Source organism: Rana temporaria, chromosome 3, assembly GCF_905171775.1.
Source record: "Rana temporaria chromosome 3, aRanTem1.1, whole genome shotgun sequence".
Lineage (NCBI taxonomy): Eukaryota > Metazoa > Chordata > Amphibia > Anura > Ranidae > Rana > Rana temporaria.
The window spans coordinates 211,106,915-211,126,829 of NC_053491.1; the positions used below are offsets into that span (position 1 = coordinate 211,106,915).

General features: G+C 37.8%; 1 protein-coding gene across 2 annotated transcripts in view; it reads left to right on the forward strand.

The window, feature by feature from the left end:
* LIN7A (lin-7 homolog A, crumbs cell polarity complex component) overlaps positions 1-17,420 on the forward strand; it is a 155,828-nt gene extending 138,408 nt beyond the window's left edge. The window contains exons 4-6 of one of the 2 annotated variants that reach the window (XM_040344204.1): positions 6,467-6,676; positions 8,622-8,836; positions 16,640-17,420. In XM_040344204.1, coding sequence (XP_040200138.1) covers positions 6,467-6,676; positions 8,622-8,836; positions 16,640-16,667 — 453 coding nt within the window. In that variant the 3' untranslated portion in view covers positions 16,668-17,420. Of the gene's footprint in view, positions 1-6,466; positions 6,677-8,621; positions 8,841-16,639 lie in introns of both variants that reach the window. The other variant, XM_040344205.1, reaches the window with a different exon arrangement.
* The last annotated feature ends 2,495 nt before the right edge of the window (positions 17,421-19,915 follow it).

Sequence of the window (19,915 nt, forward strand, 5' to 3'; positions counted from 1 at the left end):
TCCTACAACCCTTAGTGAAAAAAACCGAATCCTATCTCCGAGACACAAAACACTTGATTCAGCTATTAGATACTATCTCACTAGATGGAAATACAGTGTATTTGGCTACTGCAGATGTATCATCACTTTACACAATCATCAACCACAAGGAAGCAGTACAGGCCACCAATTGGGCACTGAACACTTTAAGTGACTTAAAAAATGCACAAAAAAAGTTTATCTCTAATTGTTTGGAATATAGTTTGGATCATAATTATTTTTGGTACGGGAATGAGTATTACAAGCAAATTTGTGGAATTGCCATGGGCGCAAAATATGCACCAAGTGTTGCGAATCTCTACATGGCAGAGTGGGAAGCAGAGGTTTTATATAATAGGAAACCACAGCAGTTACTTTTATACAGGCGTTTTATTGATGATATTTTAATTATATGGGATGGGGATAAGGAGAGTCTTATTGACTTCGGTTTTTATCTTAACTCAAATGACAAGAATATTAAATTAACCTGGGAGCTGAGTGATGAAAAAATCAACTTTCTGGACCTTGAGATTACTAAAGAAGGGACGAAACTAGTAACTCAAACTCATTTTAAAACTGTGGACAGAAATAGTTATCTGCCTCTGGACAGCTGCCACCACAATCCCTGGTTAGAGAATATACCGAAGGGTCAGCTCTTGAGATTGAGGAGAAACTGTACGAAAACCAACGTATTCCTGGAACAGGCTGATTTTATTGGCAAAAGATTTATAGAAAAAGGTTACAAACCAGATTTTATTGAGAAAAAAATCAAAGATGTAGTCACTTTGGATAGAGACACGCTGATCCAGGACTCTGTGAGAAACAGCTCCTTCACTGGAAAAATACCATTAATAATGGATTATAGTGTACAACACAAGCAAATAGAGGCGATCTGTAAAAAATATTGGCATATTGTGAAGGCCGACCGACATTTGGCACAGGTACTTCCTGAAAAACCCCTATTCACATATAGGAGGGCCCCAACGCTGAGAGATATTATTGCTAAAAACGTACTAGATCCACCAGAGAAAAAAAGTTTTTCATTTTTTAATGAGAAAGGGTACTATCCGTGTAAAAAATGCTTTACTTGCAAACGCACCAAAGAGAGCAAAAAGAAGAAAGAGACTTTCAATTCCTGTTTTACAGGGAAACAATATAAAATCAAAGAATTTATCTCCTGTGAGACGGAGGGGGTAGTGTACTTGTTGGAATGTCCATGCAAGATTCAATATGTGGGCAGAACAAAAAGGAAACTGCGGAAAAGACTTCGGGAACACACACAAAACATAATCAATGGGTTCCCCAAGCATAGTCTATCCCGCCACTATGACCAGTGCCACAATAGAGACCCCTCGTCATTGATGGTGTGGGGGATAGAGAAATACAAACCGCATTGGAGAGGAGACAATAAAGTGCAGAAAATTAGTCAGGCAGAATCTCGTTGGATACACGAGTTATGCACCCTCACGCCACAGGGGCACAATGTCGAGTTTGATTTGAATTGTTTTATATCCAACTTTTAACTACCTATTTGCCTGATTCTTTTACTAGTGATTTTATAATTATTTTACCAATAATTTTAAATAGGTACTGCTGTGGTTTTAGGGTTACATCACCGTACTTATTTACTGGTCCTGGTTATTTGATTAGCGCAACCATGTATTGGTCTTACAGTATTGGATTTTCCTTTTTATTGCCATTTTATATTGACATTTTTAACATTTATTCCTTATTATATTTCTTATTGTGGCTCTGGAATTTTTTACCATATATTTATTAGCCTTGGCCATTGTTTTATACATATGAGTCACTTTATGGTTAATATTGCCACATAAGGGGTTTTTTACATTGGATTATTCATTTTAATTTTATTTTATTGTGGCTTTATATCTCCCCACCACATATATTTTAGCCTTGATCAGGGTTTTTACACTTATGAATTATTTCATAAATTAGTAAAAGATTGCCTACCTGGGTTCCGCACTGCCTTTTTTCTTATTATGTTCTGTCTCTCTGAATATAATTGGATTAATCTAAATGTTCAGCACGACAATGAGGTGGATGGCTGGGCATTTGAAATATGCACCTTACATTTCCAGCAGGTGGCGACATTTAACAGTCCACCTATATCTTACTTATACTATTCCTTCCTCCTACCACTAGAGGGAGCACTTAACTCAGAGGATCGCTGTGTCTGAATTATGTGTTTTTTTATATATATTCATATTTTATCTAACATCACTGTAGAAACACTATATGTCTAGATTGATCGCAATGATGTAGATGTACTTTTATTTTATGATTGCTATCTAATTGCATAGCTCTTTACTTGTGATGCCGGCGCTATAAAAATCATGTCCACACCAGCTGCCCTCTATCCTATGATTAAGCGACGTAGGGCTGTCGCGATACGCGTGAGGAGGACACAGAGGGCTTGCTGGTGAAGTCACCTGCTTTGCGGCCGCAGAGCGGTGACACTCGATTGTACACACGCTGTTTAACACAGCAATGTTTGTGAGTGTATTCGTTTTTCTTTATTAAACTGATATCCTGTGGTTTTATGCTATGGAGGCATTCCTGTGTTTCTTTTTGAGAGCCTGAATGGGGAGGAGTGTGAGCCGTCTTTGGATCCTGGATTGTATTTATGTGACTGCAGAGCAGCTCCTGTTACAGGCTTGGTAAAAGCCTCAAGAAGGTAAGAGGCTGGTAAAAATAATCCCCACACTGAGGAAAATCGGGCTGGTTTGATTCACAGACATATGAGCACAATGTAACAAGTCTTCATTGAATGAGCACAATGTAACAAGTCTTCACTGAATTAACCACTGATCATCTGAATTGTTGAATGGAGCACAGATGCACTTTGCACTTTGGACTTTATTTTTAATATTTCATTATCACTTGATTGTGCACTGGATATAGTTTTATTCACTATCACTAATCCTGCAGTGATATTGTACTATCTGTTTTTGGACTATTATTTATGATTTTTTTATTTTATATTTTATTTTATTTTTTATTTTATTATTATATTATTATATCTTTTTCATTGCACAGAAAAACAACAGTTTTATGATTGAACCGTTTAGGTTTTTAGGACACTTGCATTTTTGGACTTCTTTTCAGTTGTTGCTTTTTCCTGCATGTGTTTGCTAATTAGTAATTAACCACTACTTTCCAGGAGAGCTGGAGCTTTCATTCACTGCTATTATTGTTTTAATTATTAGCACTTTGCACTTGTTTTTCATCAAGCACTTTAAGGATTTATGACACATATTTTTTAAAAAAGGATTATTATCCCATGTACACTGTGCGGCCAGTCAGGCACTTTTATCCATTGGATTTCATTATTTATTCACTCGCAGTTCCTTCCACATCTAATTATTGATGTTGGATGGTATTCTTTGGGCATAGACCTCGAGTGTTACACATTTTTACCCCAGTAGAGGACGGACTCACTCTCATACTTTAGGAATCATTGTTTAGAATATTTTATTGTTTTAAATTATTGTCGGTTTTTAGTATTTGCAAGCGCCACTACATCCCCCTGTCTATCATATGCTGTCAGTGCGTGAGCACTATTAGTTGTGGCTGCTGCTTGATTGTAACTTTTAATTTATTTGTACCACTATATATATTTTTTCCCGGGTTAGGCTGGTTTGCGCATTAGTTCCCCCCTTGTTTTATACTGATTCTCTTTTATGGATACTCTGATTCTTAGAAACTTAATTTACCACCTTGTCGAAAGAACCTGCTGTGCAAATCTTCACCACATTTCCTAACTAAAAAGAAAATTTCATCACGATTGTATTCTCAGAAATAACCACACTCCCCCTACAGAGAACATCAGTACTTTTTTTTAGAAATCTTATCATTAGTATGTACAGTGCAAGGCTTTGTAGTGTTTAAGGTGTCTACGTTTTGAAGACAGATGTTTTTGTGCTAAACAACATTTTTATTTCATGTTGAGATTAATGAAAGCTACATCATAGGGCTTTGTTGATTACAGATCAATGTGTAAAGTTGGATGCATGACTTGCTGGCTTGCAAATTGTTTTACTGGTGTTGCTCATTAAAGTAGATTTAAAAGAGATATATCAGGGGCTACTCCTAAAGGGGCCCTGATCGCCAATGGTGGTAGGACTGTTGCGGTACCCAGACAGAAAACACTTGTTTATAAAAAGATTAACAATTTATTACAAAAGAATATAATTACAAAAATACAACAATAAAAGTCACAAAAGTGACATGACACACAAGATTAAAAACATTTACAAACTCCACAGATAGAGGCGAAATTTGATGTGAATAGTCATGTATCCTTGACATGTTTCGCGGCCACTGGCACTTCTTTAAGAGGCGTCTATCTATAACATCTAAGACAATATATAATCTCATGAATACAGTGTCAAAATTTACTCCATTATAGCAAGGCTATGGATAATGTGGTTTATTTAGGAGTATCTTAAGGTAACAGAAAGACGTGACTTACCAATGTTGGCCCAAAGGTCTATATGTGGCAATTTTGAAACACCCGCAGGGTGTTCCCTCCAAGGGGCGGACACGGGAGGATGTTGGATGGTACTAAAAAATGTTGAATAACAAAGATTAAGCTGCAATTAGTGGGTATATGGGTATGGAGAAATGTATTAATGGAAATAGATAGAAAGAAAGGAAGGAAAGGAAGAAACTAAGAGAGGGAAAGAAGAAAAAGGGGAGGGAGGGAAAGGTGAGGGAAGGAAAGGGGGGAGAAGGGGGGGAAGTAGGGTGAAAGATGGGGGAAAGGGAGAATAGAGCTGGAAAGCCATTTTCAGCTCTATTCTCCCTTTCCCCCATCTTTCACCCTACTTTTTTCCCTCCTTCACTTATCATAGGATGATGGTACCCACCTCTACCCCTGTTAAACCAATGAGGTAGCCCCCCCTTAGAAGTAGATTTAAACTCATTTACTAAAATGTCATATAATCTTAAACTTGTCAATTGTAACTTCAGAAGGTTTTACATAAGCAGCTTTCATTAAAATAATACCAATTGATTCAGCTATAAGAGTCTTTTTTTGTCACTACCTGTTATATGATGACAGCTGTCTTCCAATTGTCACTCTGATTTAGACTACAAAAGGCCATCCATCACACACTAATAATAATAATAAATGTTATGTATAATGCACTTTTCATCAAAAGATCTCAAAGTGCTACAAACAAAAAGAAGTGAGCAATTTATACAATGAAACGAACATCTAAAAGGGACAAAAAGCTTCACTAAAAATAAATGTCTTAAGACCTTTTTTAAAACAATCAACGGATTGAGGTGCTCTCAAAGTGTCAGGTAGGGCATTTCACAGGAGCAGGGCAGCTGCACAAAATTCCCTATCTCCCATTGTCCTGAGTCTAGTTCTAGGCATTTGAAGAAGGTTTGACTGAGTGGAGCGGAGGGAACATGTTGTGTTTTGTAATTTAAGGAGTTCTGTAAGGTAAGGGGGAACCTGTACATGGATGCATTGATATGCAAGGAGAGAAACGTTATACTCAATCCTGGCAGAGATGGGAAGCCAGTGAAGTGAGTGATGAATGGGAGTAATATGCAGATAAAGATGGAGCTTTGCATGTAGACAGGAACAGTCTGCACCGAGGTGCTGAAGTTAAGGAAAAAAACAAACAGTATTTTATGGAAAAAATTTAAATTGTTTTAATACACTGTGTTTTAGCAAGTAAATCTATTACAGTTATGCCCTGTACACACGACTGGTTTTCCCCAGGGAAAAACTGCGATGAGAGCTTTTTGTTGAGAATCCCGATCGTGTGTATGTTCCATTTAACTTTTTCCCACAGAAAAATTGCCGGAAAAAAAGAGAGCAGGATCTCTTTTTTCCCATCAGGAAAAATTCCTAGCGGGAAAACCGTTTTTCCGAAAGGAAAAAAAAATTTGCTCGGAAACACGCATGCCCGGAAGCAAAGAACTTAATTTTCTTGGCTCGTCGTAGTCTTTTACGTCACTGCCTTCTTGGCAGTCAAATTTTTACCAAACTTTTGTGTGACCGTGTGTATTCAAGGCAGGCTTGAGAGGAATTCTGTTGTTTTTTTTCCCGCCCGTGTGTACGGGACATCGGGGATTGAATAATCTTTAGGGAATGACCTAAATAAAAGTTGTTTCCGAGCTTTGTTGGATAGAATGCATGAAGGTAAAACATGTTAACCAGCTTAACAACTTTAAGCATGGAGACCTCAGCACTGGAGTTCTTAGAAGGCATGATACAATGTTGGGGGGGTTAACTCCACCAAACATTGAAATATTTTGTTTGGGTGGACTGACCTTTTAGCTCCATCAACACCCTAATACTTTTGTATCTTTTCATAATCCTAAATTTGGAGTCAAGCGTTTCATAAGCTGATTTATTAAAACAAAAAAACAACCCTGAGTCATTTATATACAAATGATTTTATTTCAGGCTACAGTTGCTGCATTTGCTGCGAGTGAAGGCCATTCTCACCCTCGTGTCGTGGAGCTGCCAAAAACGGATGAAGGACTTGGTTTTAATGTCATGGGAGGAAAGGAGCAGAATTCCCCAATTTATATCTCTCGCATCATTCCAGGAGGAGTAGCAGAACGTCATGGAGGACTCAAAAGGGGAGATCAGCTACTTTCTGTGAATGGAGTGGTATGGCTAACTTTGTTTTTTAATATAATGCTTTTTTTTTATGTATTTCTTGTAGCCATTAGCAGTGGAGAGCCTACACCAGACAATAGTGTTATTCCTATACAAGCATTCAGTATTTCTGCATGTCTGCAGGTATTACTTCATCTTCAAATGTCCCTAGGGCGGGGGTATGCAATTAGCGGACCTCCAGCTGTTGCAGAACTACAATTCCCATGAGGCATAGCAAGACTCTGACAGCCACAAGCATGACACCAGAGTCAGAAGCATGATGGGACTTGTAGTTTTGGAGTTGGAGTTCCGCTAATTGCATATCCCTGCCCTAGGGGATTTGAAGCAAAAACATAACAATTTTATGGTGAGTTATTAATATCTTTAAGCTAATGCAGTTCATTTCTAATAAATCCACATTGTTCCTGGTATCAGCACTCAAATGAGGGGCCCACACAAATCAGCCATTCACGAGAACAAGGGCGGTCTAAAAAATTTCAGCAGTGATGTAACACTTTACACATTTAGTATGCTTTCCAGATACAAGTATATGCAAGCATTCATACAAACCATTAGGAATCCATGCGTATATTTTGACCCTCATATGGCTTAAAGTAGACCTCTCAGTAACTTCAAAGTTCTAAAATATTATTTAAAATATTTTCCTGTGCAGCTACCTAACACCGTCAATGACCTGTTTGTAGACTGAGCTAACACCAAAAAGCTCATAACAACTAACTGAAGTCTAATTTATATAATAAACAAGTGGAACACCCAACTTCTTATCGCGATGAAATTAAAATGTGCATATATACACACACTAAAAAAATTACTCATAAATCTCTAAAATAAAAACATTTACATCAAATAAATCACTATAAATTCCTGACATGTCACAACATAAAGCAAAACAGCTCTTTAAAAAGCTGAATCTTTCAACACTGAAAACCAGTCCTTGGGCTCTAGTCAAGTTACTTTGATAGGCTGAGATGATCCCATCAGTCTGCTGCAAGCAGAAGGAAGCCTTTTTTCAGTCAATCCTTTAGCAGTGATCAGACTACAACATTGTAACTTTAAAGCAGGTCACAATGAAAAATGGCTGCTACAGGGGACTAATCCTTCTAAAACAACAATAAATGATCACAGCCCAAAACTGTATAGGCCCCCAGCCTTTACATAATCGTGTCATCTCTGAGCCAGCAAGTCCACAAAGTAGATGCTGACCTTGGATATTTCCTGAACAAAGGCTGGTGAAAAAAAAAGATGAAGGCATTGTCAATGGAGTAGTGTGATTTCTGTGAAGCCTCGTACACACGACCGAGGAACTCGACGGGCGAAACACAACTCGACAAGGTAAGTTTCTCCATTCCCATCGAGGAAATAGAGAACTTGCTCTCTTTTTGGTTTGTCGAGTTTCTCGACTGTTTCCTCGACGAAAATGTACACACGACCGGTTTCCTCCGCAAAATATCTCCCAGCAAGTTTCTTGCTTGTTTTTGCCGAGAAACTTGGTCGTGTGTACGAGGCCTGAGAAGTAATAATGACTTGTAAGTGGTCAACTTACACATAACATGCACATACCTAACAGAAAAAAATTGCTGTTGCTAGGTTTGTTATAATGGTAAAGGGGAGCTGAATGAATAACTATATCTTCTGGTGGATGTCTCCATGCCTATACATAGCTAAATCTGATTGGATCCTGCATCAGATTGTTTGGCTGGAAATTTTCTACAGAGCTCTTGAGATTTCTCTGTTAGGCAGAAAGGTGCTGACATGTCCACCCAAGAAGCACAATTCGTCTTTATAGATAATGATACTGTATACTAAAACTGATTTTGGTAAAACATTTATTTCAGAGGAATTTATACTTTACTGAAACATTTCTTTTCCGAATACCTACAAAATGTGTTAATTGAACTAAGTAATGATGTGAGGGGTTTTCTTCTCATGTATGTAGAGTGTGGAAGGAGAACATCACGAGAAGGCAGTTGAGTTGCTGAAGGCTGCAAAAGACAGTGTTAAGCTGGTAGTTCGATATACACCTAAGGTGTTGGATGAGATGGAAGCTCGTTTTGAGAAGCTGAGGACTGCTAGGCGCAGGCAGCAACAACAGTTATTAATTCAACAGCAGCAACAACAGCAGCAACAACAGACACAGCAAAATCATATGTCGTAGGTGAGAGTTTTCATTGCTTTCACTTCTTACCTGAGAAATGCTGTATAAAGGTATATAATGACTGGCAATAGTGGATAAGATACATTTCCTGCTGTAGTAACCCACCTGATATACTGTATATTGGAAGCCACTTGCAACATATTCCAGGTGGTTTATGACTTGAGTAACTCAGAGGAAATGTATTTCTCTTCTATTCACTGCCAATTGTAAAAGGAGCTGCTGAAAAGTTTCCTGGGGTTACTTTATACTATGTCTTAAAGCATATTTCCATATTTGCAGTACATTTTAAGAACATCTCACTTTTGTTATGTGTTCCCATTCACACAGCATACCTAAAAATGTTTTTTTTTTTTTTATATACCGTATTTCTTACTCTCTTAGTTGCTTCTTTGGAGCAGGTTTTTGTGTAGACTGCAAGTAATCTGAACAATTCCAAAGTGCAATAAAGAGAGACATACTGGGGACAGACAGTTTCCTCTCATAAATGTACAACGCAGAATCCAAGCCCTAAGATCTTTAACTCTTGGCTAGGACAGACAGTGGTCACAAAAAGTGGAAAGGTTCGGTTGTGGAGTTTACAGAAAACAGACATATATATATATATATATATATATATATATATATATATATATATATATATATATATATATTGTAAGATTGGGAATCATACTCCAATGGTAGGTGCGTTTTTTCAGTGAGTATGCCAATCCAGACTGAGTTTCTTTAAGGGCCTGGTAGCCCACTTTTATTTAAAAGTTCACAAATACAAATAGCAGCCCACGCAGGGGGGTTCCACCATTCCTGTATCTTGGAAAAACATCAACAATTCAGCCTTCCGGCTTTCACATTTTCCATCCGGCTGTTTCAGGCCTTTAGCTTAGGCCCCAAGTTCTGCCCCTCAGAACTACCAGTTTCTTAGACATAAGCACACATCTAGCTTATGTCCTGCTGCTCTAACAGTAATGACCTCTGCCTCCTGCAGAGATGCATCCACTCTGTGACTTCTCTCACAGAGCTTTGGGAGTCACCTGACTCCTATCACAGACCTCCTGTCTGTGGGGTGGGGCCCTGAATGCTGTTCAGATCAGACTTAAAAAGCCCAAAACACAGCTGACCCATTAACGTGTGTTTCTCTACAGAATTTGGCGTAAAGCAGCCATTTCTCCCACAGCACAGGGTCCCATCCTCACAATATATATATATATATATATATATATATATATGTATATATATATATATATATATATATATATATATATATATATATACAGTTATATATATATATATATATATATATATATATGTATATATATATATGTATATGTGTATATATATATATATATATATATATATATATATATATATATATATATATTCACGTTGCACTGCAAGTGCACTTGAAAGTGCAGTTGGAAGTGCAGTCGCTGACGTGGAGTCGCATGAAAAAAGTGGAATGAAAGGGTGATACAGAACAGACAGGAGGTATGGGTATGGATAAAGAGTAACCTAATAGAATCCTGAACAAAAGTAGGGTGGCATGATATATCTTTGGGAAATGTAAAGGAATTGGAATAAAAATGTGTTGACATGAGGTAGAAGAATAGAGCTAGGATTGCATTATGCAAGGCAGAATTAAGGTAAATGAGATGGAAGAAATGAACTAGAAATGGGTAGAATAAAGATGACAAGGTAATGCAATGGAAGTAGAATGCAATGGAGTTCTATGTGATGGTAGCTAAGAACCCCTAAAGAAATGTTTCCGGGTCCTCTTCTTCTGTCCCTGTTAATGTTTCTGTGGGACCCAAAGTCTGAGGATATGTGGAGGTTGGGTGTACGCCCTGCCACTTAGTGATCTGTACAGTACTTTATTTATTTGCCAGTGGCTGCCACAGTGGCATCTGTCAGTTATGTAGAACTACACACATCACTTCTATCTTTACAAGGCACAGTATATTCTACTGATGTTACACTTCTTGAAAAAACAATAGGCTCCAGGTTCTGCTGGTGTCTGTCTTGTCAATGCAATTATAAGTATTTGCATCCAAATTGAAAACTAAGATATTGTATTATATTTATTAAAGTAGAACATTACCCTCCCCACCACCTTTATATTAATCTCATATTGCCCCTCCTCTAACAAAATTGGGTATTTAATAAAATGAACATGAGAAATATTTTTTTTGGTAACCTTTGCTCGCACTTCTTTATTTCTGGCCTGGGCCAGAATGATGTGTATAGGTGTGGCGCATGCGTATGATTGCATGGCTGCTTCACAATTCAAAAGGGACAGTCGACACCACCTGGTGATGGTAAAAGAAGATAGTGGCATGGAGCTATGTGTGTTTTAGCAAAGTGACCCCCTGATGACGGTAAAAGAAGATGGTGGCATGGAACTATGTGTGTTGTAGCGAAGTGACCCCCTGGTGACAGTAAAAGAAGATGGTGGCATAAAACTACATGTGCTGTAGCCAAGTAACGCCCTGGTGACATTGAAAGAAGATGGTGGCATGGAACTATGTATGTTGTGGCGAAGTGGTGTCTCCCCACACTTTTTTTCTGGTCTGGGCCACAGTGGCATGTATAGTGCTCTCAGCCTGCTAGGATGCCCATATCACAGGTCACAGGAGGCCATGTATTACTCTACAGTGCATGTGCCATGCCATGTCTTCAGGGGGCTGACTATCTATTTATGTTTTTTGCAGCCACCCCTTCATATGCATCATTATAGTAAAAATAAAATGTAATAGGGGTTTTAACTCTTTCCTAAACTATCCAAAGAGTTAAATGTCTTTAGATATTCATAATTACATTTTTTCATGCAAGAGTCATATAACTTTCACCAGGATTCATACAATTTTCCACTTGAATCTTGTAAAGTGTGTGAATTTTGGGTGACAGTTATGTGAATGTTGTGTGAAAACATTTCCAAAAACACATTGGGGTGGATTCAGGTACGAATTGCGCCCTCTTACGGAGGCGCAGCGTACCATTTTAACACTGCGCCTCCGTAAATTACCTGCGCTACGCTTCATTCATGAAGCAGTAGCTACGTAATTTGTGCGGGCGCTCCTTAAAACTGCCCGGCGTAAGGGCGCGTAATTTAAATGATCCCGTAGGGGGCATGGATCATTTAAATTAGGCGCGTTCCCGCGCCAAACGTAGTGCGCATGCTCCGTCGGGAAACTTTCCCGACGTGCATTGTGGCAAATGACGTCGCAAGGACGTCATTTGCTTCAACGTGAACGTAAATGGCGTCCAGTGCCATTCACGATTCACTTACGCAAACGACGTAATTTTCAAACATCGCGACGCGGGAACGAAGGGTATACTTAGCATTGGCTGCCCCTGCTAATAGCAGGAGCAGCCTTACGCGGAACCCGACGAACGTAAACGACGTAAACTGCTTACGTAGGGCGCGCGTACGGTTGTGAATCGGCGTTAGTATGCAATTTGCATACTCTACGCTGACCACTAAGGGAACGCCACCTAGTGCCCATCGTAAGAATGCAGCCTACGATACGACGGCATAAGAGCCTTATGCCAGTCATATCTTAGGCTGCAGTCGGCGTAACGAGCTTTCTGAATACAGAAAAGTCTTTACCCCGGCGCAGCTAAGCAATTGCGCTGCGTAACTATGGTTACACAGACGCAATTGCTTACTGAATCCACCCCCTTATATTTATCATTATGGATACATGCATAATGATAAATATAATGTATCTATTATGAAGAAGTGTTTTGCCATTCCATACTCCTCTGTCAAAATAGCAGAAATCTATAAGGTTTGTCATACATTTTTTCAAGTGTGCTAGACATGTGTAGCTTAAGTGCTAAACTGGAAAAATCGCACCAAGGTAAGTAAAGCTTACAAACCTTTTACTGCATTCAGGTCCATTCTTATACCTACTGTGTTTGATATGAAAACATTTTTGCCAAAGCTACGGAGGTAGGGAGTCTATAACACTAGCAGTTCCGAATGCACTGTCAGAATCAAAATAACACTAAGAAAATAAACTCAAAAACTGAAAAAGAAATTATACAATTGATAGTAGAATACTTTTTAAGATTTCAGAGCTGTCTTTCTCTTCTCTCAAAAAGAGCTCAGTTGCAACTAAATAAAGTCAAAAGTCAAAGTGGTGTCTCCCTGCAGCTTATCTTTTATGGCTTGTTTATATTTGCATTGTTCTCTCATGTGTGATCTGCAGTGATGTTTGACAGGTGGTTGGGAAGTGATATGTAATTTCCTATCTGCCTATTTTAACCCTGTAAATCCTGCACTGCTGCAAGGTTGCAGGGTAGAGGCGGTGTATCCCCATTCATGCTGGGTGCATAATTCTTGCCACTTTGGCAAGGCAAAGCATCACAACATTTGCATGTGTACATTCCCCTCTGACTGCTGTGTTTGGTTAAGGGAATGGTTGGAGGGCAGAAAAAACACCACTTTTTACCACTCCCCTCCCTCCAGCCACAAGTGTAAACTAGCCCTTATCGTGCCTTTGTCTGCATTGTTTTTCTTTGTGCAGGTGGCCATCTTGGTAGAAACAGGGCTTTGCTTCCTTATGTCAAAGCCTCCAGTAAAGAGAACAATGAGCAGCAAAATAGTCACACCACCAAATTTCACTCCGGAGCTCCAGAGACTAGCAGTTAGAGGCTCCAGGGCCTTAAATCTCACACTTTAGAAATACAAGTATGACAGAAATGCCCAGACATCCGCACATGCTAGGGAATGCATTGCGTTTTTTCGGGTGCCTGTTTCATGGTATTGTTTATGCACAACAAACTTTATTGTTCAGGTCCACTTTAAAGGATATCTAAACCCAAAACAAAAATGCAATATAGTTCAGCTTACAGTCCTTAGATGTGGTGGCTACATTAGTTTCCAGGCCAGAAACATTTTCAGCAAGTGTGGAAAATACCCGTTGATCCTGCCCTAAATACAACATCTGTGTCATTTCCTGTGAGTTGCACTAAAGGTTTGTAAACTACCACATTGTAGAGTAGTGTAGTGGTGTTCTTACAATGGAGTAAGGGGAGGAAGGAAGTACTAATAAATTAATAAATTATTGAGCTATATTCAATCATTAGTTCCAGATTAGAATATCAGTTTATCCCAAAGTTGAGATATCATTTAAACCCTTCCACCCCCCTCTTCTCCAGTATATACAGTATCCTGTCTCTGCATTGACCTGTATAGTAACCCAATCACCTTCCTTGTACTATACATCTGTACATTATCCCTTTTGCCTATATCCTCCAACTGTATGTGACCGGAATACTGTCCCCTTCACCCTTCCCATGTATGACCTGCACATGTAATGTGACTAGTGCACCATTACCGAGCATGCTTTACCCCTTTAATATCAGCATGTTTCTTAATTTCCCATTTTTTTTCAAGAAGGGGTAATTTTGGTGGTTTGTGCTGCTTCTTTTTTTTCATATGTTTTATTATAGAAAGTAAGAGAACTATTTTTTCTTTCATTTATGTTCATTTTTCCTTTTATATAGTAAAAAAGAAAAAAAAAAAAAAAACAGTGCTCATTAAATACTACCAAAAGAAAGCTCTATCATTCTTAATTTTTTTTTATATAAAATGTATTTGGGTACAGTATTGTTACAGTAAACAAGTAATTAGTCGGTCAATAAAATCACAGCACTCATAATAAAGGGGAATTGCAGGCTAGTACTCACGTGGTTAGGAAAATAATGGGGGAGATTCACCAAAATGGGCGCACACAGAATCTGGTGCAGCTGTGCATAGTAACCGATCAGCTTTTGACTGAGCTTATTTGGGTTCTATGCACAGTTGCACCAGATTATGTGTGCACCAGTTTGAGTAAATGTCCCCCAATATACTTTTAGTTGGAACACTTTAAGAAAATGACAAACGCACAAACAATGTAAAAAAAAAAACAGTAGTTTTTTTAGACCCCTTTCACACTGATGTGCCGCTAAAACAGCACTAAAGCCCCAGTAATTTTTGCAGTTCTTTAGGTGTGTTTTAGCAGCGCTTTTGCAGTGCTTTTCGGTGCTAGCGGGCGGGTTTTTTAAGGTCACGTTCTGCAGCACTTTCAAAGAATTGCAATGAATGGGAGGCAGTTTCCAGGCGCTTTCCAGAGGCTATTTCTAGTGCTAAAAGGGTTTTAACGTTTAATTTTTTTTAATTAAATATAATTTTAGATGGTGAAACTGATTTTGACAGTTACACTAATAATACATGGCACCTCAGAGGAACACTGCATCCAGAAGGTGGGAGTGCAGGCTGAAGGCTTTCAATTTTATTAGTGGAGCCTTCTGTATGCAGGTGATCACTATGTCACCCTTATTGGTTTCTGATGCTGCTGATTCCTCTCTTTACTAGCAAAGATGTATATTTATGGTTTAAATTAACTACATCTTAAATATGCCATGTTTTTGTTAACTACACTTAGTAAAATGCAGTAAAACTATAAATCCTGCATCTTCTTCATACTGATAATTGCTTCTAGAGATATTATTCCAAGATATCATTATAACTAGGGTTACCAAAATCCTTACTTTAAGATAAAGGCAGGACTGAAGCTTTAGAGTATCAAAGAGGAATATCCATGGCATATAAGAAAGAAAAAAATTCACCATGTTACACTGGTCCTTAAAAACAGTCCAATGGAACTGCTCAATTGGCCTATCGTAGAAGAAGATGGAAGAAGAGAAAGTAGAAGAAGAATCGTAGAAGAAGTATTGTAGAAGAATAAGTGATAATATATCACTTATCGTAGTATCATAGAAGAAGTGAAGAAAGAGGAATATCCATGGCATATAAGAAAGAAAAAAATTCACTCTACCATGTTACACTGGTCCTTAAAAACAGTCCAATGGAACTGCTCAATTGGCCTATCGTAGAAGAAGATAGAATAAGAGAAAGTAGAAGAAGAATCGTAGAAGAAGTATCGTAGAAGAAGTAGAAGAATAAGTGATAATATATCACTTATCGTAGTATCATAGAAGAAGTAGAAGAATAAGTGAAAATATGCAGCAACCTAAATTGCTTTTAGAAATAATATTCCAAAATATCATTATAGCTAGGGTCGGCAACATTTTTACTTTGAAATGAGGGACAGGACTGAAGCTTTGGAGTATTCTTTGAGGAGTATCAATGGCATAAAAGAAAGAAAAAAAATCACTCTACCATCCTAGACTGGTCCTTTAGGCTGGGTTCACACTATTGCAAAATGGATGCCGGCTTCCTCGCATCTAATTCGCATTGCAGGAGATTGAGACCGGCTCCCTACGGAGCCGGTTCACACATCTCTGGAGCAGCTCCGGTGCGAATTGCACATGAGTCCTGCACATTTTTTGGTCCGTTTCAGGTCTGGATTCTGCCAAAAATTTATGATGAATGGGGACACACCGGATTCCTGCTTTGAGCCAGGGCATGTTGCAGTGTGAACCCAGCCTTAAATCTTAAAATTCCAGAGAAACTGCTCAATTGGTCTATCGTAGAAGAATAAGTGATAATATGCAGCAAATTAAAACATCCAATCATATTTGACTAAAGTCAGGATAATAAAAGATGCATTTTGCTTATTTGCTATAATTTATTTTAGTGTGCATTTTGCTCCATCGAACCAGTAATATTATCATCTGTTCATGTTAGCTTGTTTTTTATCTCATTTATATTTAGTTCAGGAGCACAGTTCAATTTTCTATGTGTTTTTTTCACACAGCGAAAAGTACTTCACTTGTATCCCTGCTAGTTTGAATCTCACACTGGCAATTTATTATTTTGCTCTCAGTTCTTTTGCTCTTCACTTCTATTGCAGGATTTTCTCAAGAAAGAAACGCCAATAGAACAATGAATATGGAGCAATGCCATCTCCAGGAGCCTGCATTCCCAAGGATCAGACAAGATTTAGTTCCCGTTATCCAGCAAACAGGTGGACGAGCATCCTTTGGTGAGGCTATTAAAAAGTTTTCCCTATAGAGGTGATGTTTTTGGTAGATAGGAAAACTTCTTCGTTTTGGACTTCCTTTCCAATTTTTAATGTACCCATTAAGTTTAGTATTGTGTAAAGAGGATTATAGAGTCCCTCACCGTCACTGATGAGTTTATTCCTCTAGTTGGGTCTGAGTGCCTGGGATTAGGTCTAGAATTCTTCATTGTTCACTGGACACAGAACTGCGTCTGCTATCTAGGGCACTAACACATCAGCACTTATACACAATGAATAATACAATTCTGTACTGTAAATTGTATCATTTACAACTTGTTGTTTGTAATAAGATTTAATATTTTTTCCTTACTATAGGAAGTTATACATTTATACGGTTTTATGTTTTTAGACACAGCAGCATTATTACCTTTTGTGTTTTGTATGTTGCACTCAAGCAATGTTAGGTACTGTAGCTGCTGCTGAATTAGAAATTGAAACTTGTATTTTACATATGATGATATATGTAGCATTATTATCCATATTGTAAAAAAAAAGAGATATTATTTGTCCTTGTGTGCTGTTAGAGTTTTTTTTTTTTCATATTTTTCTGTTTGAAGAACTGCTACTTAGTTATTTATACACTTTGTTATATTAAAGTTTATCCGGTGTTTATAGTACTCATTTATTGTCAGAATTAAATATTTTCTAATAAACTTGCCTTATGTATTTTTTTTAAATGTTCAGATAAAGAAGCACAACGCACAGTTGCATACATTTTTATTTATTTTCCTTTTTCTTCTTTATTAATTTTCCAACATTATATTACACACATTTCAATACATAAATACATAAAACACATTCCCTTACTAAAAAAACTAAAAAGGCATCATAGTTATACTTCACATATTGTTTATAAACCTAGTTATATGGCCCTTACAATCTGTATCCGTTGATTAGAGGAATCGGAGCCAGACGGAGGGAAAGGGGTATCCCAGGAAGAGGGAAAGGCAAGGCAGAAAGAAAAAAAAATAGAAAATGAGATTGAAGAAAGAGAAAAATAGAGAGTGAGATTCAAGAGAAAAAAATAAAAATAAAGAGTGCGATTGAAGAGAGAGAGAAAGAGAGAAAAAGAGATAAAAAGGGGAAGAAAGGGAGAGAAAGAGATAAAAAGGGGAAGAGAGAGCGAAAGAGAGAGAGAGAGAGAGAGAGAAAGAAAGAGAGAAAAAGAGATAAAAAGGGGAAGAAAGGGAGAGAAAGAGATAAAAAGGGGAAGAGAGAGCGAAAGAGAGAGAAAGAGAAAGAAAAAAAAAAAGACATGAAAAGAGAGAAAAGGAGAGGAAAAAAAGGGGGGGATGGGGGAATATATTCCCCCATACTCTCCCCCATGTGTATTGTGTACAAGGATTCTAGTGTCGGTGCCCTCCAAAATGGAAGTACATTGTGATGAGTGTCTGGTAATGGGGCAGTATAGGTGTATAGGTATATCAAGAAGACCACTAAATACTCAAAGGTCTAATGTTAAAATATATAAGTGAACTGTGTAAAAATCGATGGGGCTAAGTGTACATACCCAGTGCCGATTTTAGTGTAAAAAAAGGGGGGAGGGGCACCCTCCCCCGCACCTCCATATATTGATTTTACATTATCTGAATTTCTTATCCCTTAATGCGTAAGCTCTAATGCTAGTGACCTTCGTGAATCATTCATCTTAAATTTATTGAAATCCATCCCTTGGTGTATTTATAAAAAATATATATATTTATATACACAAAGAGGTATTGATAATATCCATATTCACTTATCTACATTATATTTTACCACACTGATTACTTTTTAATATATTTGTAGGTATTGATAAACAGTATTACAGTGGAATGACAGGAAAACAAGTAATTGCATTGTGTGCATATATTTGAACTGTTTTGTCTGGCTCAACTAGGTAGATCTATCCTTCTTTCCTTTTTTTCAAATCATAAGAAAGTCATAAGAAATCTATAAGAACACAAAAAACACCTTTTTCGTAGAGGGATGAAAAGCTCTGGGACATAAACAGAAGTGTTAGCTCTTTGGTTGCAAAGGTTTCAGGAGTTTTTTCTTTTTTTTTAATAACTGGTGAATGGGCAAGTGAGGAGATGGTATAGAGGTATTGAAGGAGAAAGACCTTCTGGACATGGGCTTTAATAAGGAGATGCAATTTATACAAAATCAACCACTATGGATTGCGTTTTGAGCCTTTAACTATGTATTAGTTTGATTGACTTTTTACATTTTTTGTGATTTTTTTATAAATTGGGACTAGCACTCTGTTGTAGGAACCCTATAGTACAACACCAGAGCTGACCTTTTAAAGATGCTAGACGACTGTGTTTTGAAAAAGCTGGCAGCAAATAAAGTCAAAGTGAAGACACAATCCTGATTGCTGTACTTATTCCAGGACAGTGATTCAGAGGTATTAAAGCCACCAGATCGGACAACAGAGGAGACATCGGAAATGGGTGTATTACTGTTTTTGTTTATTGTTGAATGTTTATGGACATTTTTATTTGCTATCCGGTACATGCTTCAACTGTATGACTCTGATGCCATGTACACGCGATCGGTTCGTCTGTTGAAAACGGACCGATGGACCACTTTCATCGGACGAACCGATCGTGTGTGGGCCCCATCAGTTTTTTTCCCATCGGTGAAAAAAAATAGAACCTGTTTTAAAATGTTCGTATGGTTAAAAAACCGATAACCGAAAAAAAACGATCGTTTGTGGGGAAATCCATCGGTCAAAAATCCATGCATGCTCAGAATCAAGTCGACACATGTTGGGAAGCATTGAACTTAATTTTTCTCAGCACGTCGTTGTGTTTTACATCACCGCGTTGGACACGATCGGATTTTTAACCAATGGTGTGTAGGCAAGACCGATGAAAGTCAGCTTCATCGGATATCTGATGAAAAAATCCATCGGTTCGTTTTCATCAGACAAACCAATCGTGTGTACAGGGCATGAGTTTGTTTGACAATGTAAGTGAATTATAATGTATTAGAATGTGTACTGTAATATGTTAATGTACGATTCTGCTGATATGTACAATACAATTTAGTCTTTAAAAAAAGCCACCAGATCAGCAGTAACAGCCAAGGAGGTTGCTTTTTCTAAAAAAAAAAAAAAAA